The sequence below is a fragment of the Neopsephotus bourkii genome, unplaced genomic scaffold (assembly GCF_033783945.1).
Source record: "Neopsephotus bourkii isolate Nb327-2 ecotype Australia unplaced genomic scaffold, CSIRO-AGI_Nbou_v1 NB_1780, whole genome shotgun sequence".
Lineage (NCBI taxonomy): Eukaryota > Metazoa > Chordata > Aves > Psittaciformes > Psittacidae > Neopsephotus > Neopsephotus bourkii.
In genome coordinates, this window is record NW_026902254.1 from 7527710 (window position 1) to 7555072 (window position 27363).

Below are 27363 nucleotides of genomic sequence, written 5' to 3' on the forward strand. Positions count from 1 at the left end.
CATGGGGGGAAAGTGACACCACCTGTGAAATCCTCCTCTTGTATCCCAGGTTCTTTTGAGGCTGGCAACCATGCAGAGGTTTTGGATCTTTTTACATCTCTAGCCTTGAGTACCTGACAGTGATCAGTGTCTCCATCCTGTCCCACCTCTGTGAATCATGGGGGTTTCTTCACTGCTCTTTTTCTCCACCTCTAGGTGTCTTGTGAAACTGCACAAGGGTATACTGGGGTCCTGATGACCTGCTAATTCGCCATTGGAATAGTCTATGAACTATGAGCCAGAGCCCTTTTGTAGGTGTGTAGAGCACACGAAGTGTGCTGTGATCCAGACCCAGATATTCATTCATGCTCCACACCAATCCCAACGTTCCTGTTACAGCTGTTTACACCTCGAGGTAGAGAAAACAATCTAAATAATTTTAATTACAATCAAACTAACCCTAAGAACCACAGGTTTGCTGCTACTGAATGGGGTAGGTGACCTCGTGATGAAGGACAAGGAAAAGGTTGAGGTACTCAAAGCACTCCTTCCCTTGTTCTTTACTAGCAAGGTCAGCCCAGCCCTTGGGCCTCACAAAACTTTCTATGCCTAGTGGCAAAGTTTGGAGGAGGAGACTACTATCAGTTGTTGAGGAAGGTTGAATTAAGGGCACTTTACCAAATTAGGTGTTTACAAGTCCTTAGGGTTGGGCAGAAGATGCTTGTAAAGGTGATGGGAGGTTGGCTGATGTCACTGTGATGCTTCCTAGCACCTTTGAAGGCTGTGGCAATGGTGGAATTTCCAGTTACTGGAAAAAAGGAAATGTCCCATCCGTCATCAAAGGAAAGTGAAGGAAACTACAAGATAGTCATCCTTACCCAGACTCTCTCTCTGAGAAGATTGTGAAGTAAACCTTTCTGTAAGCCATTTCTAGGATGAAGGACAAGAAGTGAAGGACAAGAAGTTGATTCAGAAAAAAAACAGTGCTGTTCTACCAACGCTATTGTCTTCTGTGATGAGATGAGGTGATAGCCTCATCACACATTAATTTTAGAAAGGCTCTTACTAGGTATCCATAGCATCTTTGTAGTCCATTAGGGACTGAGTAAGTGGACAAGGTGGGTGGAAAATAGTCTGAACCATTCTATTCAAAATGTAATAGTCAATAGTCCAAAATGAAACTGGCAATGAGTTTACGAGTGGTGTTCCTCAGGGCTGAATAGATGAACTCTAGAGATCATAGATTTTTCTAGCATCCTGTGATCAGGTCTTGCAGAGCACTCTGTAATATTTGGCTCCTCCTATTAAAACCACAAGTAATTTTGGTTTCTGTGGGTTGGTGGGTTAGGCTGCAGCCCAGGGTAGGTACCTACTTTGATTCTGAGCTTACACAGCTGAGTCTGCATGATGTGAAGTGGCAGTGCATCGCAAAGTGTTCCCATTCAATATGCTTCTCATTATGAGCAAAGGTGCCCTGACCAGCAACGACCACCCCCCAACTCCATGACACAAGCACTGCTTGAAAATTTTTTTTCCATGCTTCCCAATCTGGAGACTTGTAGTTGAAAGCAAGAGGTGTAAATGAACCCACTTTGTAAGGGATTTTTAACAAGGATCATTTTCTGCTTCAGGCCTACAGCATTTCATCCAAGTGCTCTCTGTCAGGAGTCCCATATCTCAGCTATTCTGACATTGGGCATTTCTCTACGGGATGCCTTTGACTCCAGTGGCTGTCAGTTAGAATAGTTCACACACACATCCAGAAAACATGCTGGTTTTGTGCTCGCTTTATGAATAACTCTCTCTTTGTGTTTTAAAAATAACTAATTAATTAAATTAACAGCTGCTTTGTTTCTGTTTGGGGAATTTACTCTGCTCCAGCTCTCCTCCCTGAAGTTAAACAATGCTGAACAAGCTTTTTCATAAGGTGCAGGCATGCCATTGTTCTCTTTGTACAAGATCTGGTCAGATACCATCGATCTTTAAAGGCTGTTGTATTCAGCAACAGCAATGATAAGGTTATGCACAGACTTCACAGTTCAAAGAGAATTCATCAGGTTTAGACACATATTCCCAATCTTCGTATGCCGTATGGCTAATTTACAGTGTTTTGTCTGTTGCATGTTGTTCCCTCTCCCATTAAAAATACAGCTGGGGTGAACAATGCACGTTAACTATGTTGCCAGAGAAATGACTTCCTGCTTCATTTCGTTGTACTACAACCGCTTCACAGTTAGCTTTGTGGAGTCTGCTGCCCCGCAAAAGCAGCTTGTGCCACTCTGGTTTACCTTCCTGCCTCTTGCAGGGTCTGCAAAGCAGCCAAAGGCTTTCCTCAAGACCCTTGCAAAACACTTCTGGTATCTCTTAGGTGACTGCAACAGTTAATACTAAATACAATGTTTATATTGCTTTACCAGCCATACTGCATGATTTTCTCATACATTGTGTATGTGAGATACTAGATTGAATTTGGTGTTTAAAGGCTGTTATTAAATGTCTCTAAACAGAACGACTGAAAATCCTGAAGACTGGGAAACGATAAAGCCCAAAATAGATTTTATTGCCATTCATTACCATTTTATCCCATGGAAATATCTTAAGGAAAACATTTTTGGAGGAATTTTTGCCGAAGTCTTAAGCACCATGAAATCAGGGTTCGATCTCTGCGAGGGTTTTCCTGATTTCAGTTGTGTGGGATCAGATTTAAAACACCGTATTTTCCGTGTTTGTTTTGACAGGGTTAAGCAGAACTCAAACTTCTCTCATACATCTCCCCCTTTATCAGGCTCTCCTCAGGTGACCGCACCACTCGCACTGTTGTCACAAGGGCATATTTAACACTCCCAGGACCCCCACAGCTAACGTGTCGTGTTATGGGGTGTTGCACTTTCCCAAACCGGTCTCGATCAGGGGCAGCCCGTTCAGGAACCCGGTTTAGGACTGCCGGGGGAATCGAACCATCGGGCAGGGCACACGCCCTGCTCCATCCCCTCACAGCGGCGAAGCCACCCGCCGCCGCTTCCCGCCGTGGGCCGATGCCCCCTGGGCTGGCCACGTCCCGCCCCTCCTGGTGACGTCACCGCGCGGTGACGTGTCACTGGGGCGGCTCGGCGCTAGCCGCCGGAAGCAGCGGGAGGTAGCGTGGGGCCGTTGCTGAGGCGGGTTCGTGCTGCCGGAGCGGGCACCGTCTTAGCGGCGGAGCTCCAGCCCCTTCCTTCCTCCCTTCCTCAGCTTCGCTTCGCCTCACTGTAGCGGCGGTAGTGATGAGCGGGGTCCGAGCGCCTGGTGGGCGGCCACCGGCCACCCCGGTGCCTACCTGCTTGCTTCTGCTGGGGCTGCTCCTGCCCGCCGCTGCCGCCAGCGGGAGGTGCGAGCTGGAGGCTGCGGACGGCGGCGGTGGCCGAAGAGGAGGACGAGTAGGTGCGACCTCCTCTGGGGTGGAGACGGCGGCGGTTGTGACAGGTAACGGCTCCCGCGCGTGCTACCGGCGGGGTGGTGGTGGTGGGGGGGGAGCATCCCGCTGAGGGGAGCGGACATGGGCAGACGGACGCCTTCCTGCCGGGGCCCTGCGGTGCTCTGAGCCGCCTCTCGCTCCTTTCCTCTTCTCCCTGCTCTGCAGAGGGCGCCGGTCCGGTCCGCAGGGGGTCCGGCTGCGGCACTGCGGTACTGCCCCGGCTGGCCCCTCCCCGGGACGGAGCCCGCCGCAGGATATGTGCAGGATCCTGTTGAATAGCGATATTGTTGGGATCCGGAGGCGCCGCTTCCGCGTCGACTCCCGCGGTGCCGCCTGTGCGGGTGTCTCGGGCGCCGCCAGCCACGGCCCCTGCTCAGAGCCACCAGGCTGCCCCCGGCACCCGCGGGCCGCTGCCAGGAGGGTGCCGGGCACTCTCCGTGTGGGGAGAGTGCGGCTGCGGCCTCGGGGAGGAGGCTACGAGAGGCGAGGTGACCCGCCGCAGCTGGCTGCCCCGAGCTCCCGTGCTGCGGAGCCCGAGGTGTTTATCCAGTGCTCTAGGAGGGGGCTAGTTCTCAGAAGCGCGGAAAGCTTTTTTCCGTCGTTTAATTCCTCAAGGAACATGTTCATTCTACCGTATTTTAACTGCAAACGGTAACGCCTGCAGTTAAAAACAGCAGTGGCACTGAAACGTTTAAAATAGTCTAATTTCGGTAAGCTTTGACGGCTCTGCATTGCTTGTACACATTCTGAATGTATCTTGTAATTAATAGTAGGAAGCTTGAGGATCTTTAGAATCTTCACTTAAGAAAATGGATTTTTTTATCTCAGGAAAGAGTCAAAAGTATTTAGAAGTTTGTCATGTCTCATAACGTGCTTTCCAGAAAGCTCTCTAATTGGAGAGTATGGAACTTGGAAGAAAGAAACATACCCCTTCCGAATCAAAGTACCCTTCATTTCTTATCAGAGAAAACCTTCTGATGATGTTTGGAATAGTGTCGACTGAGCTAGAATTGCTGGATTTTAGTGGGTGAAATGTGCGTGAGTTTCTTCTCTCATGTAACACTTTAAAAAGATGAGTTTCAATTAACAAAACTTCAGTGGTGTTTCTGAAATAACTCTGAGAAGGAGGTGCAAGGCTATGTGAGCTAGCAATCTTATTTGCAGACAGCATTTCTGCAATCTGAATTGTCTAATCTTTTGGCTTGCCGTATAAACTAAGGAAGTTGGAACATCCGCAGTCTGAAGCAGCAGTCAAGCTTCCCAGGGGTGTTGTGAAAATGCTGTATTGGAACAGTGCTTTTTTTTTTTTTTTTTTCCCAAGACCATAATTAATCTGGTTGTAGGTGGTATTAAACAGTTCTTGCTATGTATAGTGCTGATGCTGTCTACATTCCACACTTGATCAGTTCTGATGTGTCAGTCTTTATGGAAACAAAAAAAGTGGTTTAGTTTTATTTATTTATATTTTATAGACTGTAAAAGTATAGAGACACTTGTCAGCTGTTGTGCTGTCCTTCCCACCCTCCCCCCCCCAGCAGTGAACCTGGTGAAGAAATATGTTTAATTGAGAAATATAACATGTTATAGGTGGATTTATTGTGTTACAGGATAGTTTGGTGTGGAAAATACGTATGGTTAAAAGCCATCTTAGGATCAACTTTTTAGGAGATTTTTAACTTAGTTCTGTGTTCATCCACTTGATAAATGTCATGTTTCAGTTGATCTTTTAAGTTACCCTTTGCAAAGGGATGATTTTAGTGATATTATCTATCATTCTTTCCTTAAACGATAAAACTTGCAGATCTGCAATTGAGTTAGGAAGGATTGCCAATACTCATCTGAAGAAGAATGAAGTAAACTTTCAATTCAGTCATTTTGATAGGTTTGAGAAGTACAATCCAGAAGATAAAAAGTTGCTAAGTATATAATGCTGCTCTGGGAAGAGGCAATCAGATGTTCAGGTAGACGTGTATGGGCAGCACAGCTGCAGGGAATAATCCAGGAGGCCAAGTCAGAAGTTGATGGGAATAAGTAACCTTATGCTGCTGACAAAAGTAGGTGCCATCCTTTGATACACTGATCCAGTTTAAATTACATAAGGCTTTTACGTTTTTTCTTTTTCATTGCACTTTTGTGTCTAGTCTTGAGTATTAAACAATCTAGAAAGTACAGAGGAAAGTACCAGTGTGGATTGAGAGGCTCAGAACCTATGACTGATGAAAATAGAAAAAGTGTTGATTTTTGGGGGGGGGAGTGGAAAAGGCTGTGGGAGGGGTGTGTACATGAGAAACGGTTCACAGAAGCATATTGATATTAATTTTTTTAAAAACTTTATCCATTTTATCTGTGGTTAAGATGTACGCTAAGAGGAAGTAGATTGTAGTAGGCGAGATTTAGGTTAAATATAGGCTGGAAAGTTTTCACCTGTAACAGTCAAATTACATAGGTTGTTCAGCAAGTTCCCCTTATTGGGTTAGAGAAACTGGCAAAGGTAATCTAGACACTTGACAGAAAAAGGATGTACAATGAATTTTAGGACTTTCCTAAAGAGCCTGAAATTCTATTACTGCCATATTTCATCAGATATTCATGGATTTTCTTAGTGGTTTATCTAGATTATCATTGCTGATGTCGTTTGTTGTGAAGGTGCCTTTGTAATGGTAATTTATAAATGAGAGCTGTATATGTAACATCTGACACTGTGCTGAGTGTATTTAGTTGCAGTGATAAAAATCAGATCAACAAAACTTTTCACAGGGTAGAAAACCAGGAAGCTGTTTTCTGTTCATACTGACTCTGCTCCTTCACAACTTAATTTGGTAGAAAGCTTTAAGGAACCTTCTGTTCTGAGCCTCAAGATAACACTGGGTTTTCACATTAGTTTATTCATAGACTTTTAATTAAATTGCTTTGTAATCCTGGATAATTGAGGATTTTTGTTTAAAAGTCTAAATTTAGTTCATGATCATGGATTAACTTGGCTGCCTTTCAGGTGAGAGAGTGAACCTGAACCTGTATTTGGCTAATAAATATCTCTCAAATAATGGCTTATAATATTGAGCTAGAGCATTTAAATTCACTACACTGAATTTACTGAAGAAGCAGTGGACAGCACAATGCAACCTTTTCCTGAATTCAGGCAATAGTAATTCTTAATTTTTAAATTTTTAAATTTTTAAATTGATTTTTAAGTTTTATATGAGTTTTCATTCTGGAGCTTACCCATCATCCTAACACTCTGAGCTCTTCAAACTAATTGGACTTTGGCATTTGAGAGGTGATGATCTCAAGAAAACACATATTTTTATCTGCAGCTTCACAACTGGTTTAAGGCATTCTAGTGTGGGTGGCTGTTGAAAAGTAGCTTTCTTCTTTGGGGTTAACCCCCCAGCTGGCCATGGGAGCAGTATTGTTAGCACAGGGGAGCTAGTAGTAGTCAAGCTCATCTCAGTACTTGCAACCTATGAGGAGGGAGGGAGTTCCTGCTCTTTCTACTTTGTACCCTGCTTGCGCTCAGTGTTGTGATGAGCCCTGTATGTTGCTTTAGCTTACAGGAATGTGAAAAGAAGCACAGGAAACAGAAAACACTATGGATTGTTTTTCTTTTCTTTTTTTTTTTTAATCAGGATCTTTCCTGACATGCTTTCAGCACTAGCACCACTGCAAAGCGGGAGGATGGGACTCTGCAGGTGGGGTCAGCATCGGGGAAGAAATGTGGTTTTAACATAATTGTCAGTAGAATTGCATCTCTTAAGCGACTGAAACTATAGTTGTGACCTTTTTGGGTTTGAATAATCCATTTAGAAGTTAGTGGTTGTATGTGAGACTTTATATATAGTGACCTAAGTAGCCATCTGGCCATATTTTATCCCTTGTAGTGTATAGAGTGCAGTGATTTTGATCACATAGCAGAATGATCTTTGCATAATTATTTTGGCATGCAATGCTCTTAAAAGATTGTGAGCTGTGAGGCTTCTGTTGCTTCCCTAGCAAACTGCTTTTCAAGGCTAGTAGATTTCTTTAGTGCTGAAAACAGCATTGCAGGCTTTTTTTTTTATTCTACTGATTTGTTTGTTTCTACTTAAGCTCTTTCATGGTCTGGGCTTACTATTTCTGTTGGGAAGACAGAAGTTTCAAGTCCTTTCTCCATTAATGGCTTCTTCAAGCTGTCATTTACTTACTAGTAGCATCTCAATGCAGTGGTCTGTCCCTGGAATCTAATTAGTTTCTGCTCTGCTCTCAGTTTCATCAGGTTTTTAATTTCTTAGCATATTCTTTATTTCTAGTGATAATAGAAGCCATCCAGCAAAAAAATCCTTGTGCAGCAAGGTTTCTTGTTTTTTATAGCTCAATCAGAAGCTGTTGAATTGCCATAACTACTAGATACAGCTAAAAAAAAAAAGCTGTAATTGGCTGGATTTGTAGAGTTTTATGAAACGAATATTAAAAACCAATCAATCAGGAAGAGTCTTGGTCTTTATTATGTAGCTCCCTTGCAGAGATAGACCTCAAGCACTTGTAACTTCCTTTGGCCATAGCTGAGTATTTTTGCTGTACAGCCTTCCAGTGTTTTAATTGTAACTCTTCAGTGCTTCTGCTAGTGTGTTTTGTACCTTCTGGTGTCCTGTGAGCTTTTTTCCTTGACTGTCAGCTTTACCTCTTCTGAAGATTTCTTTTTACTGTTGGGAATTAGCCAGGCTATTTAGCTGGTATTTTCTTTTTCTTGTCTTACTGTAGTAGTCTGTAGCAGACTCTTAAAACCCCTCAGTGGCCTTCCCTGAGTTTTTTTTTTTTTTTTTTTTTTTTTGACTTGACATCGTCCTTTATCAGCAGTTTTTGTGTTGCCTCTTCAGCTATAAGCTTTCTGAAGACAGCTCTGCTTTTCTGGGGACCTCCTACCAGTTTCTGGCTAGCTGGTCCTATGCACCTTGGTCATGACTCATTTTATTGTAACTAACCTCAGTGATACTGGTGTATCAGAACTGGGTTGAGCTGCCATGTATTTGTCAGAGAACTGGAGCCAGTGACAGAGGCAGTTGAAAAGATCTTCCATGATGATGGCATCACTGTCAGAAATGCCTAAAAATGTAGTTTTCTTGCCCCCCCCTTTTTTTTTTAAATTTGCATAAATAACGCAATTTATATCCTTTAGTTGATTTTTAGCTTGTGTGCTGTAACTTGTATGCTCTCTTTATATTTAATATATGTCCTCAGTCAGCACTGGGGGAGAAAGCTAGGAAAGTTACTAGTTTTCTGTTAATTTTTAGTGCATTGTCAAAACCTAAGAAGTGTATTATTTTACATAAGAGTTGACTCTAATTTAGTGCAGAAATCCTGATGTATGAGAAGACTTCATTGGGATTAGTACATTATATCCCAGCTGTGAAATGGCTCTTTGAAATACAGGAATTTGAGATGATAATCTGAACAAATATGTTACGTGTTAAGAGTAAATAACCATTATATATCTTGTCCTAAAAAGAAGGCATATAAACATTTTACAAACCAAGATGAGTTTCATGTTATTACATAAGTTAGTGCTATTCTGCCTTTGGATACTACTAAGTCTCTCCTGTTACTATGGAAACTATCTTTGTATATCTGAAAGGGGGACAGGGGTGAATAAAATGATAATGTGTTGTTAAAATTTAAAATCAGCGTAAACAGAATGTGATGATTGTCTGTATACTATAAAATTTGCATTTGTTTACTTGATTTCTGCAGGCACTTTGAACTCTGTTAAGTTTGTTACTATATCTTTAACCTTCCCCTATGCTTTTTTGGACTTTGCTCCTTTTTCCTTCCAATCCAAAAAGCATGGTATTTTTCAGAGACCTCTTAGGTGAATCCTTAAATCTGTATAATGAAAAGTACTCCAGAGTTTTAACTAGAATCTGTCTTGGAAATTGAAGATGATGTGGTTGTCAGAACAGTTAAGAACTTGAGGTAACAGCATGCAATGTAACAGAATTGTTATCACACTGGAGTCAGCAGAGATTGAACTGGCAGGTAAGAACCACTGACCTTTTAAGTCTCATTTCTGTGGTCGCTAGCAAAGATATCAGGAGAATATTTTGTCTCCATGCAGATAGTGTTACACTACTGCAGGTGGCTCTTGCTTCTGTGGTGATTTCTGGATGCAGAGGTGGGAGGGAACTCATCACTGACTATTGAAGCTTGTATTGCAAACCACTAGCAGCACAACAAACTTTTGTAAATTGGAGTGGTTGCTGAGACTACTTGAATTATGTGCAGCTTTAGCATTTGCTGTAGCTCAGAATTTATAGGAATGCAGGGACAACTTTGATCCTTTTCCTCAAGGCAGTGCTTTCTATTTCCTGCCTTCTGAATCAGGAAGCAATTGAAGACTTGTCAGCAGCCCAGCCTGCTAGTACTGTAGCCAGTTAAAATTTTAATACCTTTTTGTTGTTGTTGTTGTACTTTATTTATGTGGTTATTGTTCATTTGTAAGAAACTGTCCTCTGCTCAGCTTCTAAAACAGATTAGCAATAAACAGTAGTTTATTGGAACCTGTTTAAAGCTGTGTTTAAAAGCAAACAAACCTTGTGGTAGAGTAATAATTTAGACAAGATTTTGTTGACTAAAGATTTGATGAAGACATTTTGGATTTCTAAGCTCTGTAGTTTCTCTTTAAATGGGAAGCTTTCCATATGTGAAGATGTGGTATGAATGCTCCTTCTCACTTTGCGGCTTAGAATAAAGCAAAGGGTTAGTTATATGTAACTATTACACACATGTCGTAGTAATGTTACATAGTTAAAGGAATAATTTTTCTCAGCTCTATCAGGTGACAATATGAACTCAATTAGTTAAAATTCAGAGTTTAAGATGTCGCTTAGAAAGGAAATCTTCACAGAAATGGTGTTATTCTTAATAGTAAATAACTTCTCTAGGCTCCCATTGAGATTGGTCATAAATAACTCCTAAATGTTCAGCTGTTCCCTCACTCTCCCCTCCCTGTGTGGCATTTGATGAATGAAGGAATGGCTTAATAAGTGTGGGTTGTTTTTGTTTTTTTTCTTAATATTTCCTCTCTTTACCTGTGGAAATACGCTCGGTGAGCTTTGCTGAGAAATTAACAACATGACTTTTATCGATCTGCTGAATTTTTTGTTTGTCCCAACCATAGGCTCTTATTTGAAAAGCATTCCTCCCTCCTACCCTTAATAGATGCAGTAAGCAGGTGAATTTTCTGTTTGTATGCCTAGATCCAAAGCAGATAGAGTAAGTCTTATGTTGTTTCTCTCTGTTGTGGATATAACAAGACTGATTAGTTTTTCCTCAATTTGATATGCTACCCACTATTTCAAGAGCAACAAGCAAGAAATATTATACTGTAAACAAATAAACAAAACCACTCAAACCATGTAGTCTGTGATGATTTTGAAATAAATACCGAAGTTAATTATTCTGAGTAGAGGCCTCCTACTGTAGTTTTAATTATAAATTGTTATATTAGGTAGTTTCTTGCTGTAATGTAGTAGACCTATATGAAAAATACTGTTGGCTTAGGTTATTTTCATCATCTAAAGACTTAAAAATTATTTGGAAGTGAAAATCCAGTTTTTTATTGCAAAGTATTGTTTACTCTTTTGCTAAATTTTGAAAATGAGACTATATTACATCATGTATCTCCAATACTTACACCATGATGTGGAAGGAAGGGAAAATATATTTATGTTCTCTTCTACTTGTGATTTTTAGCTGCAAATGAAATGCATCAAGACAGCTCTGTCTTCCCCAGGGTATATTTTTAATTTTTCTTTAAAAGACTTATCTTTGCCAGTACTTCCTTGGAACATGGCTGCCTTCATCTCTTCACTCCTACCTGGTTCATTTTCCCTGAATATGTCTACTGAAATACTGCTGTCAGAGCCATAGAGGCTATTGCAGTTACTTTGGAAGCAGTGCAGTAATGTCAGGCTTCAGTATTGATAAGAGACAATGTGATGGATTGCATTGACTTCAGTGTATAAACCTATATTATGAATTCACTGGGATTTCATTTTAAGACTGCATTTTAAGTAAATTAGTATTTTGCTTTTGGACATATGAAACTGCACTCCTGATAATTGGTCTTACTGTGGTTGTGTTGCCCGCAGTGGTATGAGACCTGTAGCTCTGCAGTCTTCGAAGGGTGTTGCTTTATTACTGGTTTAAACTGTCCTGCAGCAAGGGGTGGCTCTTCCTTTGTGCTTGTTGCTTTCTCTCCCTCCCTGCCTCTTCTGTGTGTTCCAGCTGCTCCCTTAATGTTATAGTGGCTGGAGGTGAGTTAATTTGGGGGAGCTGATTGAACTCAAAGTTGGCCGTAGGTTTTTTATTTTTATATTATTATATTATATATTTATATTACATATTATATAATATATAAAATATATATTATATTATTTATATTATTATATTAATTTTTATTCTTTTTTTGTTTGTTTTTTCAGCAGTGTCAGGTTCTTAAGGTCAGTGCAGTGCTGTGCAAGGGCATCTGTGAGAAGATAACAGTGTTGGAGGAAGGTAGTATTAACTATTGTAGTAAAAGCCCATGCATACCAAGTAAATAGTGCTTGAGGAAGGTGTCTAAGGGAGATTTAGCTGTTCACAAGAACAAGTGTTTTACACAGATGTCACTGTGCAGTTAAAAAATATCATTCAAAACTGGTAAGGAAATACTTCAGGAATCCATAAAATTTGTAGAGGGTAACTTTTAGATTAGCAGTAGAGCAAAGATTTTAGTAAAGAGATTAGTTATTGTAAATTATAGTAATTTAGGAATGAATTTGGAGTGAAACCTTTGCTTCAGGAATTAATTTGTTTTTTGGCAGTCGATTTATTGTAAGAGAGACTTCATGTCTCAAAACTAAAATAACTTGCCTGGTGTAAATATTTACTTGTATAAAGCAAACCTTATGAAATGTGATTTTTATTAATACAAGATAATGAAGACACATCCCTTTCTGACTCAGCTGTAGATGTTTGAAGAAAAAAGTCAAGCAAGCACCTATCTGAGCTCTAAATGCACCCAGTTGACTACTTTTAAACTTTGTTATAAAGGTATCTAAGTAAAACTGGTTTGTTTCCTTTATTAAGTAAACATCCTTCCTAAGAAATTAGGCATCTGTGGTGTTTCTTTTTCTGTCACAAAAGCACTCAGAAACTTGTTTTATGTTGCCTCATGTCTATTTATAGTATCCTTTGAACAGCAGTGGAGGCTCTCATTTCTCTTGATGTTGAGGAGTGGTAAGACTTCCTCGTTTCAATGAAATGTACACAACCTTGGCTGTGATTAGGTCCACAGAAATTGCCATTTTCTTTTGTAAGACTGGTAAGCAATCGCAGGTAAAATATTATCCTGATGGGAAGGAAAAGGATGCATCTTCATGGTACTAGGTAGTTACAAATAGAGGATTTTACTGTTCAGCTTAGAAGTGAGTGGAAATTGGATGTATAGTGGGATGATGGAGGGGAACTTAACATAAACTGTTGTTGCTTGCAGAGATCTCAGATGGTATTTCATAATACTGTTTGACAAGGTGATGAGATGGTAGTGTCGAAGTGCAAAAAGTAGTGTGGGGAGAGAAAGGAGGAGGGAGCTTATTTTATTCAGTACTTTTGTATCGTTAAGTGTATACTTGGGCTGGATTTAACGAAATAATTTGAGTTCTGATAAGCTGTTGTATTTGAGATTTTTGGGAGTGTATTCTTCTTTGGAAGAAGCCTGGTTGTTGGTCAGGAAGAAATACTACAGATTATGAAGAAAGGAAGGTAGTATACTAATTGCTGTTCCTTGAAAGGATATGTAAAACTAGAAAAGGTTCGAATAAACGTTGCCAGTGCTTTTGTATATTCATTTTTGTGCATGAAAAGAAACTAGGACTTCTTGGATTTAAAATATCTGCCCTGTGGTAATAGTTCTTCAGAAGCTAAATCCAATAGTAGCTTTTCAGAAGCTAAATCCAATATATGTTAGCAACTGTGGTTTAGGACTTCATCCTGTCTTCTGCCTCATACATTTTAGTTGTTTGGTTCATTATCTGCTGAGGTAACTTGCTGAAATTGACTAAGCAAATGTGGAATGAACCTGGGGCTGGAAACAAGGGAAGCCAAGGAGGTGGAGGGAGGGAGGAGTGGAAGAGCACTGTGACAGCCAGGTGGGTTTCAGGTCTTTGGAGGTGATAGTAAGTATGCAGTAGACCTCTGTGAAATTGTGAGTATTTATTGTAAGGGAGGCAACTGTAGGAACACTGGTAGTTATTTTCATGCTATGAGACCTGGGGCCATTTATTGAAAGTCAGAAGAAGATTTAAAAGTAGATACTAGCTCATCTCTGCCCCCTGCTTTCCATTTTCTTGGGGGAAGGGAAACCTGTGTAAACAGGTAGAATTAAACTAGGAGATGCATTGCAGTGGACTCTTGAGCAAGAGTGTGTTGTTATGGGGGAAAAAAGTTTCTTGCCATTACCCCGTGTATGTCACTATCTGGTGCTAACTAGTGCTGTGCAAGGTTGAAGTAGCTGGACACCTTAGAGTCAGTGCAGCCAATTAATATGTTTTTGCTAGCCTTCTGTGATGCAGCAAGGTACAGTTGTGTTGCTTGAGACAGGACGGTTTGGCAAAACACCTGCTGTTTTCCATTAGCATTTCATTTTTATTTTTATGCAAATGTTTAAAGTGACAGGTATCATAGAAAGAATAAGGGTAAAATGCTTAATAGAGAATGCTATAATGCTGCAGTAAGCTACATCGTAATTTATATGGTTTTGGGAAGGTGTTAGTTGAAGGTTTTCAACTGAAGACTGGCAAAATTTTAGGTGGCACTAACTCAGTTTATAAATTGATTTTTATTGAACGGTTTCTTCTGTTGATTTGTATTGTTTGCAGTCCCCTAAATGGAATCCTAGGGCTGAAATTTGTTTCCTGCCAGAAGTTAGTAAAGTTACAATGATGTTTTTGTTTTCTTGATTATTTTTTTTACTACTTATAGTTTTCTATGTCCAAAATGCTGTCAGGAGCAGATTAACTTTCTTACAGAAGCCAAAGAACAAGACAGTCATTGTTTTGTTACCCAAATTATTTCTTTTATTCTCTAAATATGAGCATAGTTGATTACTCATTTGAATAAATATTTTTTAAGTTTTAGTACAAAAATTTTAATAAGTGCTTATTTAATTCTGATAATTTGTTCTGGTACTGTATTTTTTTTTTATGCCTGAAATATTAAAGAAGACTGTAAGTAGAGGACTAAGCATACCAACTGAAGATACTGAGTTTTCATTACTATAATAGCGTTAACCTACTTAAAGTCTAGATTAGCACCTTGCTATCTGTGATTAGAGAACCAGTCTTTTACCTTCAGATCTGACTGTCGGTGAAGTAGAGATTTTATGCAGCTTTAGTGTTTTAGGTAGTAGTGTGACAATTTGGAAGATCAATCAACCTGTGACTGAGGCTCAGTCAACCCAATTTGCTTTGAAAAATAAATTTTCACTGTGTAGGTGCTACCAGGCCAGTCTTATTTGCAGGATGTTGAAGATAACCTTAAATAACTTTTCAGACTTTGTGACCTCTTGTTGGTGTCGTCCCCCCCCCGGTTTCTAAGGAATTGATTTCATTATTGGAATGGAAATGATTGTTTCACTGCTTCTGTGAATACTTTAAGTGGAATTGTCTGGTCTTGCCAGGGGTTCTGCTCTGAAAAGTGACTGCAGAAAAGTTACACGAATGTGTCTAGCTCAGTTTGCCTTTTACAATTTTTTTTTTGTGTGTGCCCAATAAAAATGAAAGTGGAAGCAAAACACTGCTAATAGTAATAAGGATATTTTGGGCATGAAAAGTAAGAAGTGTGATGTTCAAAGGAGTGAAAGTTCAGTTTGCTTTCCAAGTCCATGCTATATTTTCAGTGGTCATAAAAGATAACCTTAATTCTGGTCTGTTTATTGGGAGTGTATTAAGAGACCTATTAGAAGCAGGAGGGAGTGTGTATTTCACTATCAAGACAGAGCTATGATTGTGTTTTCCTTGGCAAAGGAAAGTTTTGCATTCAGAATTTGAGAAGACAGATTTAAATATGAAGTTCTTTGTTGCTTTCTGCACACAGATGAGTATTGGGAACATCAACTGTAAACTGTTGTGGAAAACAACAACATATGTCCCAGGATCACCACAGAGGCTGCCATTTGTATGAAGAGCAGCTCCTTTTGTTGATTAGGTAGTAAATTTCACATCAGAACTTGAATATAGAGTGTTCTGTGTTATGTGGAGCTAATGCATGTAAGGCATTTCTTGTAAGTATTTTACTTAACCCCAGGGTTGTTGGATACCTAGTAGAGAGCATACTTCCTAGTTAGAGGATATCCCTAGTTGTTGGATACCTAGTAGAGAACATAACTTCCATGTTAGTATGAAAATAAGTATAAGTTGGAGATATAGTAGAGGGTGAATTGTGTTGTTCATACTGTTGACAAGTACAGGTGCCAACACTAATAATAAAGTTCTCACAGTATTGCAGTTTTCAGTGCTAGGGCAAGGTAAATACTGTACTTTTCCTCTGCATCTTGTCCAAGAGTTAAGTAGCTTGTTATATTTGCATGAATACTGAGACTTTGGCTCTGACATAGTCACTTGTTTTGCGAAATAGCCTCACCTTATGGTCTCGGATTTCTTATTAAGAATATTTTGAAACTGGCTTCCTCTTTGGCCTACCTCAAACTTCTGCTAAACACAGATTACTTCTAATAGGAAGTTTTAGTTAAGTGGTTTGTTAAACAGGCAAACACACTGAATTTTGCTGATTGCATGTTAGCAATTTTCTGTTTACTGATTGAAATAGATATGAAGTTTAGCTGTAATGAAAGTAACCTCTATTTCTTTCCTAAGATAATTTGGTATACCTAGGTATCTGAATGTGGGTTAAATATTTCTACTATCAGAAATTCTATTTTGTTTTTGTTATGGTGTCATCATCCAAAGATGACTTTCAGGCATCCTCCAGTTCGTGTCCGGTTGTCATCCTTTAAGAGGAAATAGGCAAATAAAGATTTTGCATTTGTCAGGGCAGGCAGAAAGCTTTGCTGCTGGCTGCAGTGGTGCTCCAAGAAGCAGTTGATGCATGTGGGATGGCTAGTGGTGGGGTGCAGGGCCCAGTGTGGGGAGAAGCAGCCAGCCCCAGCAGGACCTGTTGCTGCTTATGCTGGAGCTTTCCAGCAGTGAGCCTGCTTCCTTCTGCTTGGCTGTTGCTCATGCCAAGGCTATTGTTGTTATCCTGGACTCTGAGAATGCAGCATCATTTGGGAGCTGGTGCTTCAGACCATGCAAACTTCAAGATGTGTCAAGGAAAACCATACTTAAGTAACAATTACTGTGCACAGTTTCCTGCTTCACCTATTCATTATTTTCATTTGTTGCTTAACACTGCTGAGTTTGTAGGGCCCAGACATGTTCAAGTGCATATCCATGGTGTTATTTGATCAGCAGCTTTAAGGATGGGATTAATTTCACATTTCTGGGGATGTCAGAATTTGAGTTAGTCTGGGCTCCTATAATGGAGTAAACTTTTACCATGATGTAGAAAGTGCTGTCTGGAGATGTGGATCACACTCGACTCACTATGTCAGTTAGATTTCTGTTGAGCATTTAGATATAGGATTAAACTAACTTAAAAAGTTTAGATGTACTTTGATATACTTTTTGAGTCAGGTGTATTTTTGCCATGTTTTTTTAATGTGCTTGTTTTTTTGGAGTGCTACAGAATGAGTAATCACTGCTCAGGTTGGATATTAATTTGGTGTTTATGTTCACAGTGCTTTTTAAATGCACTTAAGGTTTGTTTTCTATGTCATTTAGCTTTAAAATGTTGCAGGATTAGGTTTCAGCCAATTGGTAATACTACCTAGGAAGCTGTAATTAATGTTATTTAGGGGAGAAGAGGTGGTGGTAACTCCTTCTTCCTACCTTTTATAGTCTTGGTAGCCATATTTTCAGGTTTAGGACTTCATAGTAGATTACTTTTTTACTGGAGAGAATGATCTATTGTAGAATTCACTTGAGCTTTTTAGCTTTTAAAGGCTTCGTCGGAATGATTGGGTAGCAGTGTTAGGAAGTTTTTTTTTTTGTTGTTTTTTTTTAATTTTTTTTTATATGTAGTGTTTCAAAATATGTCTTGCAAGATTCTTTTAAATATCTGTTGAGTTATGCTGTTGCATTGCCTTGTCTTGCTTTGCCTCCTCCACCCCAGCATGTTTTGGATGTTATGATTATGTACCCCAACCTCCTTAACAGGCCTTCTCACTTCATTTGATTCACCACTTTTGTGCTCCAGAGTGGAAAGGAATGCTGAAAAGCTAAATACAACCAATTTGTATTGCTAAGCTTTTTATGGAGGAATTGTGTGAGTTTTGTAAAATGCTGATTACAACAGCACACAGTTGAAAATGCCATATGGATCATGAAAGGAATTTCTGTGCTTTGCTCATTTTTGAATATAAGGTGCTGAGCTGATTTTAGACCTATCTGCCTGTGCTTAAGAAGTAGAGAATAGAATGCCATCAGTTAATATTGTTCTGAGACTCTTAAATATTTTAGATCTGTAGATAAGACTAAAGCACAGCTATGGAAAAAGAAAAATTCCACCTCTGCATTAATTGCATCTAAGAACTTCAAGTAACGCTTTGTACTTCATACCAGAATGTTGTGCTAAATTAAAAATTGTGATATCCTCGCCCACAATTGTTCGGTATCATGCAACTGTGATTGGTTTAGTCACAAGCAGAATACTGGTCTGCCTACTCTGTCTTTGCAAGCTACCATAGCATTGGATTTGCTTTTTATGGTTCATTACTATTCATACATGTTCTGCAGTAGGAAAGATGAGAGTTGTGGGCAGTGTCGTTTTTCTGATGGCATAGGCTTGTCTTTGAAAAATACAGAAACACAGAGAAACCCCAAATCTTCAAGAATGTTTGGTGACACATAATTTGCAGCTTGTTAGGAGACTACAGTTGTCCTGTGTTTGAGGATCTTTCATTAGTAGTTCAGAACATCTGATAGGAGTCTGAGTTGCTGTACCCTTTTTGGACTAACACTGAAATTTGCAGATGGCTCTTACCTGTTACATCTGACTAAAGCAAGTTGTAACAAATCAACATTTATGCCCAAGTTCTGCTCTGTACTTCTAAGCACAGTTGAATGCTTCATGTAATTAAGGCTTCTAGAAATCTGCAGGGTAACTCTTTATATGCAAATATTTTAATAACTAAATAATATACTTAAAAATAGTGATTTGTCTAGTATAAATTGACTTATTTTGTCATGTAATTATTTAAATTAATATATTTTATCCTTGGGCAGAACTCTGGCTTTGGATCTCTATCCAACATTACCTGCAGTTTTGGTAACACCTGTTAATTACCTCCTCAGGTGAATGTCCAATGGAACTTGCTAAGGAATGTGTTCGAAAGAAAACACAAGCAAACTAGAAACCCCTGAGTAGCTTTTGCTTTTATGTTGCTTATAGGGTGGTTCAGTTCAATTAGGGGGCGAATACCTGAGAAATCTGGAATTTGTTCTTAATAAATATTATGCAAAGCCATTTAGATAAGGCCTTATTACTGTCTGAATTTTTATTTTCTGCATAATTAATGAATGCTTGTATCATTGCATTCAGAGTTTATGGTTCACCTAAGACTTAATGTTGGGAATGGTTTTTGTGTTCAGTCTAACACACTTAATATATGCAGAAGGACCTTTATATGTATTAGAGTGTTAATATGTCCTCTGACCTGTGGTCTTGTGTAAAGTGATTCTAATACATAACTGAATATTCCTTGAATATGAAATAATCCATAATTAAAAGTAGCATGGTTATATGTCAGCAAAAGGTGTGTCAAAATTAATTCCTTCATTCTGTTCATCCACTTACTTGGCGTAATGATTAGTGTCACGACCAGCTGTCACTGTTGCCCAACCAGATTGTATAAAGAAGAGACAAAATGGGAAAATCAGGGGCAAGTAAGAGGAACTAAAGAGAGGGATGCCAGTATGGCCTCATGAATGTTCAACAGAAGATGCTGCACTTGGGAGAGAAACTAAATAAAAGTTGACAGTGGAATGAGAGATGGGCCAGAGGGAAGCTCTGTCAAGGGAGGGTAGCAAAGAACGAGCATGCTGCATAATGCTTTGTAAAAATACTGGATCTGTCTAGGGAAAAAATACCAAAAATACCTTGGCATTGATGGCATTTAGACATTTCAAGTCATTAGGATAGCAATGGTGACAGATTTGTTTTGTATAGGGTTTAAAGGGTTGCATACACAGTTCCCAGCAATAAATAAGCTGGGGAAGCTGGAAAATGTTTCTTAGGATTATTTCTTGCATCTTATTCTTTTGGTGTGTTTGTTCATGTACATAAACAATATTTTGTCATAGCTGTTTAAGAAACAAGCAGAAAGCAAACCAGAAATGCTAAATTAAGACACATCTTTTATGTGGTTTATTTTTGTTTGAGGAATTTGGTGATTCTGAAATTTTCCACTCTGAGGGTGCCTGGCAGGTTACAGTGTGTATTCTTTATTCCACACATGGCGTATTTTTTTTGCATTCTTCTATTCCATGACTGGAAGTTGTTAGCTAAGCCACTGATAAAGCACCTTTTATTTTTAGGGTAGTGTTTAGTAATTGGTTTGTTTTCTTTTTAAAAACTTGGTTTAGCAGAATTTATGCAAGTGTATGCATGAGAATTGTCCAGAATGAGCAGTACTGAAGTTATGCCACTGAAAATCCTCAAGGGGTTTATTTTTTTCACTTTTCTGTAAGTAATTTAGCCTTACTTATGAGTACTTGTGTTCTTCCAAAGACTTGGGTAAGAGACAAGGAGGATTGTGTACATGTATCATATATTATTCTGTTATGTTATTTAAAAAAAATAATGAATGGAATAAAATTTTGGATGTGACTGTAGATCTTGACAGACCACTGAAATGTTGTATTTGGAAGAAAGTGATCTTAGCAAATATTTTTACTGCTTTCATAAAAGAACAAACTTACTTGCATTCTTACAGAGCATGTTATCACTGTAGTGTGCTATTCAGAACCATGGCTCTCTTAGCCATCGATTGATGTTGCTATTCATGAATATGCTTTTAGGCATATTGTTGTGTGCTTCTCCCCTCCCTCACTGACCCAAAAGTGACTGGTTAAAACCTTGTTTAAGAACATAATTGCTATCTTACAAAATTGAAGAAGCAGCTTATCTAATATGTTGGAATAACTGCCCACCTGGGATTGAGAAAAGGATATCAGAAGTATAGTGCATAGCTGAAGCACAGTTGATTCAGTATAACTCTTCCTAACAAAACACATTTACTGGTTGCCTTATGTCCTGAAGTGTGAAGACTTGTTTCAGACTACCTGATTTTTATCTTCCCTAATACAAACATGGCTTTATGCTCCATCATGTAAATCTCATTTGGAAAAGTTTGGTGCATTGGACATGACAATCAGTAGAACTCACTGTCATAACTGTCTTACATCGTGTAAAGGCTTTTTTTTTTTAAGCTGGGAGCTACAGTACTGTCATTATGACTTTTCTCTACTTTTTTATCAAATGCCTTTTGCATATAAATATCCTTCCTTTCTTTGGAATTATGCCCCTTCTGTTTGGAGATGAGCAAAACAGCACACAGTACTCAAGCAGGGAAGGTGTAATTACTTCTGTCTTTCTCTGTTTAGTAACTTTTAATAGCTACTTATTAAATAATGGAGTTAACACCAATTAGCAATCTTTCTGGTAAAAAAATTCTCAGCTAAAACATGCCAATGTGTATAATAACCTCAGGTGAACTACCGTGCAGATCAGCAATGGTCAGTTTTTCCTGTGCCTTCCTCTCCAGGTCTCCCTCTCCATAGGTCATGCTTGAATTTTTCTTAAAGTTGTCATAGGTGGCATTTGTTGTTAACACACTTTGTCAACAGGAAGATTACATATGAAGGAAGACTAGTTATGCTTGATATAATTTCTGCAGTTGAATTTGTAGCTATCCAGCACTGATGCCAAAAAAGGCAAGTCGCAATTTTTGTTTTGAGTATCAACTGCCTGGGTTTAAACCTCTGAGTATAAATAATTTGCCCCATACATTGTGTTCAGTATTCCTCTGCATTTGTATCCTGTTTCTCAAAAGTTGTCTTTTGTTTGGTTTCACATGCTATACCATCTCTTCTGTTGAGTACAACAGCATATGAAAAGAATTTTGTACAATTTACTGGCTGTTGGATGTGTCTTCAGGTAAAATACTAGATTACCTTCAAGAAACAAAGTCAGAGTTTTCCTGACAGAATTGAATGTAGCTGTTTTTCTTCTGGAACATATTTATGCAATATTTACTATATTGATAAGGGAAGAGAAAACTGAAGTTACTCTGGTAGGGCAAGTAAAAGGAAGGCATTAAGGGGAAGTGCAGTTTTTCCTTCTTTGGTAGACTTTTTACGTTAAAAAGCAAAGAAATTGAGGCCATTTGATCAGGAACCCAGTGGCTCTGTGTGACTAGACATTTCTGTGTATCCAAACTGAAATGAACCAAGGGAAAACTTTCTTGATTTCTACTAACAAAATGTTTTATCTACCAAGTGATGAATATTATCACCTTCTTTGGAGTAGCTCCTACTAAGAAGCAACATTTTATTTACATATTATGTGAATTTATGTATTGTGCATGTTTATGCACGAAACTTCTTCAATAATATTGCTTAGATTCTAGTGAGTTGCGGTATCTTCAATGCAGTATGTAATTACAGGAGTATTACTTCCTTCAGTTTCATTGCATTTCTTGTCTCTCTTCAGTTCGCTAACACAATGTATCTTAAAAAAACACACAACAAACAAAACCCCAAACCCACAACAACAGCAAGAAAAAAGCCCCCAGACAAATCAAAACCAGCCACATATAAACATGTTTTCGTTGTGGGAAAATGAAATCCAGTTGCTTCTTGGAAAAAACAGAAGAAATAGGGAAGTTGAAATGCTTACTTTTTTTGTTTGTTTGCTTGTTTTTGTTGTTTTATTGTGATCTGTTTGGAGTTCTGGGTGGGTTAAACAGATGTATGTACTTTGATGTGCTAAATATTTCTGCAGCTTGTTCAAATCATGCTATTTCCCTGGCTGTGTATGGAGCATGCAAAACCACCGGCTGGTGGTTCTAGTCATAGACTGCTCAGTGATGTGCTACAAGTGATTGTTTGCTTTGCAAGTCTCACCTAAGGCGTGTGCAAGCTGAGTTAATATTTGCACCCATACAGAAAATCTCAAGACTGACTTATTAAATCAGCTTTCTGTTGTCTTCCTAATTAGTTGATGACATACTACGGAGGCTTCAGCTGATGCTCAGCTTGTGCTTCAGTTTGCTCTTTATTCTCATGTAAGGGACCTTGAGATGGCTGGGCAGTGGAGCTTTGATTAGGACAGGGAAGATGCTAGTGAAAAGAAAGATTTTTTTTTTTTTTATTTTTTTTTTTTTTTTTTGAGTCAGTTTGCAATGTCAAAGGTGACAGGAAGACAAGATGCAGCAGACATGGCTGAATGTTTGGCCTGATTTCCTTCTTTCTGTTTGAAACCTCTCCAGGGTGTGGCTTCTATCAGCCTCATCTTCATGTGGGTGGATAATTCTCTAGAATGCAGAAATGGATTAATCAGACTAGTGTGCAGTGTGCAGGCAGAGCTGGGGTGGCACTGGGAGCTTTGGATCAAGGTGCTGGGGGTAACTGGACAAATTCTGGACTCTGTGTTTTTGAAGGAAAATGTAACAGGAAACTGTTGCCCAAGTTTGTTATTTTTAAATTGCCATTGGGCTTAATTTGGACAAGGTTGAAACCTGCTCTCAAATTCTTCCTCCGTTTTGGGTTTCACTAGGCTGCTGTGGGTGTTTTTCTTACTAAGGTCAGTGAGCCTGTGCTCAATTATTGGTACGTGAACCTGGTATACGTTATTGTGATTTATGTAGTAATTTCTATGGGATTAAAAATAAATATATTGTGAGACAAGGTAGGTCTTCAGAGGTCATTTGTTTCAAATGTCCCTATGAAAAACTGCAGCCAAGATCCTGCATGTCTTCATTGTAATTTTATCTGGTTGCTTGTTTTTTGTTACTTTGGGTATCTTTTTTTCAGTGATTATGTATACTCTTACTTGCTGTCATGATTATACTTTTCTGTGCTTTCATAGAAGTATACAATTCTGAAAAATGCTGATCTAATTCGAAAAGTGCAAGTGGGTGTTTAAGCACATAAAAGATTATCTCCTTTTTATGACAGGCCTTACCCTTTTACTGTCTCAATTTTTTGATGTCCTTTCATGTTGGCCTGCAGGTAGAAAGCCCTTTCAGGTAAGAAAAGGATGTGTTTGTGTTCATTTAAGATTTTTTTTTTTTTTTAAGCATATATATGAAGTTTCATGGTCTACGGAATGGGCAAGAATTACTTATAATGTGCTTTTTGAACAAATAGAGTAAAATTACTTGAAAAAATACATGTTCTGGAGCTGGGTATTTCTTTTGTCAGCTCACTGATCTACGTTTCTGAATTTCTTCTGTTCATTTGACCTTTAACAGAAAGGCACATTAAAATGGTGATGAAAGGAATGATTCTTTTCAAGGCAGTGCTTTGGTAGCAACATAGAATTCAATTTTTAGTAATGCAGATTTTTTTTTCATAGTCTCTGCAGGTATTTGCAGAATTCTGTTGTCATTTGAAAGAATGTGCTTTGCTCTCAACTGTTATAAATTTATTTTTTTTCATTTGACAGTTTCTGTAATTTTTTGGCATTCTGTACTTGCTATAGTTGTTACTTAATTTTTACCTCAGTCTAGTAATCTTGTTGTATTGTCTATGGCTTTAAAATAATGGTGTAATATTTACTGGAATTGCTGAGCTAAAAGAATTCTATTAATCAGGTTTTATCCAACAGATAATCCTTTGTAAGGGATCAGTAAATCAAAAGCCATGTGATCTTGTATGAAACACTGGAATTTAAAGAACTCTAGTGTCTAAGTTTGTTTATTAAAACTTATGTTGAAATAATGACACTTTTTTTTTTTCTAAAAAAGAACAAAGGAGCTTTTATACAGTGCACAGATTAAATTTACTACAGTAATTTGCATTAGCTGCTGCTGCCTTAATTCTCAAAACCTGTACATTAAAAAAACACCCTAAAACCCATGAAACTTGCAGTTGTCAACACCAGTAAATTAAATAATGCTTGGTACATTGATTTTACATTTTTGCTGCTTGAGACTGTTTAAATTCTGTTACTTAAAAATGTTGATAGCTTTACTCTGTTTACTAGGTAAGCTATTCCTGGCAAGTGTTAGAGAATAGGTTTTGGTTAATTGCATTAAAGCCCACCTTTCAATAAATAATGGTCAAGTTTAGTCTGCAGTTACATGGAACAGCTGATGCTGTTCAGAAAAGGCTGGAATGATTCCTTGTTAGTGTGTTCTGTTTTAAGCCATGAATTTGCTTCAGGGTTTGCACCTTCTGTAAGGTGCTTCTGCTAGTAGTTGCAGAAATGAACTCTGAGCTCAGTATTTTTCCTATTGAGGTAGAACTTCTTTCAGTTTAAGACCTGAGATCTATTGGAGCAGATTTGAGTACCTTTTCAGGATGTTCGTTGCATTAATTCTTCATATGTCGTTAATTTCACTTCAATTTATATGGTTTTGGTTGCTTCTCTGTATTAGTGCTTCTACATATGCAATAATTTCTGTAGATTTCTGATCAAAATCTGTAAAGTCTAAGGTTACAAATGATTATTTTTTGCTAATATGTTGAGTGTTTTTGTGAAGTGTTATTGTTATAGTACCATAAGTAGTTCAATAAAACTAATGCCTTACTATCTCATCTCCTTTTCTGCTGTTTCTGCACTCTTTAACTTTCCCTTCCCCCTGCTGTTGACTGCAACTTAGCTAACAGCATCTTGAATCTTATTTTTGATCAAGATTGCAGTTGTAGTGCAGTAACTTATGTAACACTTTTTCATAAATTACTTTTTCTGCTTATAAAAACAGTGAAAGCATTTTGAAACAACCTTGTCTTCTGTTCTTCTTCTGCATATGAAAAATAACCCTTTTCAGAATCTTCAGCTTTAAACTTGTGTAAGCCATTAAACTTTTTTTTTTTTTTTTTAAATGTATTCATCCCAGGAGAATATCATGTCTCAATTTTTAAATTGCTGAAAAGAAAGGCGAGGCTTCTGTGAAAACAACACTGAATCTTTATTGGAGCTTTAGAAAATTTACAGTGTGAGAAAGTTTCTTTGCTTTAGCCATGGTACAGAGGTGTAGAATTTTGCAATAGATATCTCACTTGAAAGCGCAGGTTGTCATTTATTAAGAGCTAGACATGGCCATGTAAAATAGAATTTTAGCATTTTTGCCTTTATAGTGTTGTGTGTCTAAAATGTCTCCTAAAGTGAAAGTATTTCTTATGGAACTACATGATGGAAAGCAATGTTATACACCACAGCATGGCTTTAAAAAACCTCATTCTTGAGCAAATGCCTGTTCTAGTTGTGATGAATTCTTTCTTCTGAATGGTTATCACCCTATTTTCAAGCTCTGGCCTTGTACAGCATACCAGTCATTTACACTCTGTTCTCTATTGTTTTTCTGCGTGGCTTAAGTACTGCTGAAACTCCCTTTCTCCATCATATACAATGTATTTGTTTGAACTGACAGGGAAGGTAAAACCGGATTTTGCTAAGGTGTTCCTAAGGAGAAGTTCATTTGTATACATGTGTATAAACACTGTTTACTATTCACATGAGGAACAGATATGCACATTGAATGGCAGTAAAATCTGCACAGATTTCAGTATTGTAAGTCCCATGTGGGATCTGATCGGGATTTTTCAATGGTTTCTTCAGCCTTGCCTTGTTCATTTTTCTTTAACCATTAGATATTTACTTCATACTTTGGGTTGTAAATGTGGTAGGTCAGCAAATTCTTCACACAGCATGCTTCCTGTGGGCATTCTAGGAACATACAGCAAGGATACAATTAATATTTCATAAAAAATACTACTGGTGTTATATTTGTATTTTTGAATGGAAACAATTGTCATACTAGAATCTGCTTTTTCACAAGAGATGGTAGAGATGCTAATTAGAAAGGACCAGTGGATGTCAAACTTGTGCTTTGAGCGAGAATATCACCATTTCAGGGTCTGGTCATCTGGTCAGCTCCTAAAAGCCTCTAAGGGTGAAGACTCCACATACTCAGCAGCATGACATAGTGCTGTGATGCCATCACAGCAACAAAAGGTTTCCTGGTGTATAACTTGACCCTCCCGGTGCATAATTTAACTGTTGGCACATGATGCATTGTCTGCTCCTATTGATGGAGTTGCCATCTGCTGGCCAGTAGTTAATTGCAAGCTACTGTTAGATCACTTTAGCCCTTCCTCTTCAAGAACCTAAACAAGCCCAGCTTTCTGATCTTCTTGTAATTATGTAGGATCAAACTTTTTTTTTTTTTTTTTTTTTTTAATCCCAATCAAATAGAACAAGTTCATTGAGCACAAGATTTGGAAGGCAGAATTTGTAAGAACGTGTAGTATTCATGGATTAAAAATAAGCCTCTAACAAAAAAACGTTGCATGCTGTAAATGCACGTGTTCATGTATATCTGTATAGCCAAACAATGCAATTTTTTATTAAGAAAGAAGTTACTGAAATATCATGGATTGTAAATTGACTTGTTGAAAAACTTAAATTTGTTTTAGAACAGAAGATACTCAATTTTTTTTTGCAATCTAACTACTCTAAAATGTGCATCTTTGGAAGAATTATTCTGCTTGGAGGTTAGTCACGTGTTAGACCATTACATATGAATAATAACCAGTAGGCTTTGGATGTGAGATCACATGTAGAAAAGTTCT

The 27363-nt window shown here is 38.3% G+C and overlaps 1 protein-coding gene across 3 annotated transcripts in view; it reads left to right on the plus strand.

The window, feature by feature from the left end:
- Positions 1-3101: 3101 nt before the first annotated feature.
- The window catches only part of STIM2 (stromal interaction molecule 2), a 62342-nt gene continuing 38080 nt past the window's right edge, over positions 3102-27363 (plus strand). For 2 of the 3 annotated variants that reach the window (XM_061379959.1, XM_061379962.1), the window contains exon 1: positions 3102-3441. In XM_061379959.1, the coding sequence (XP_061235943.1) occupies positions 3243-3441 (199 nt within the window). In that variant the 5' untranslated portion in view covers positions 3102-3242. The remainder of the gene's footprint in view (positions 3442-27363) is intronic. The other variant, XM_061379963.1, reaches the window with a different exon arrangement.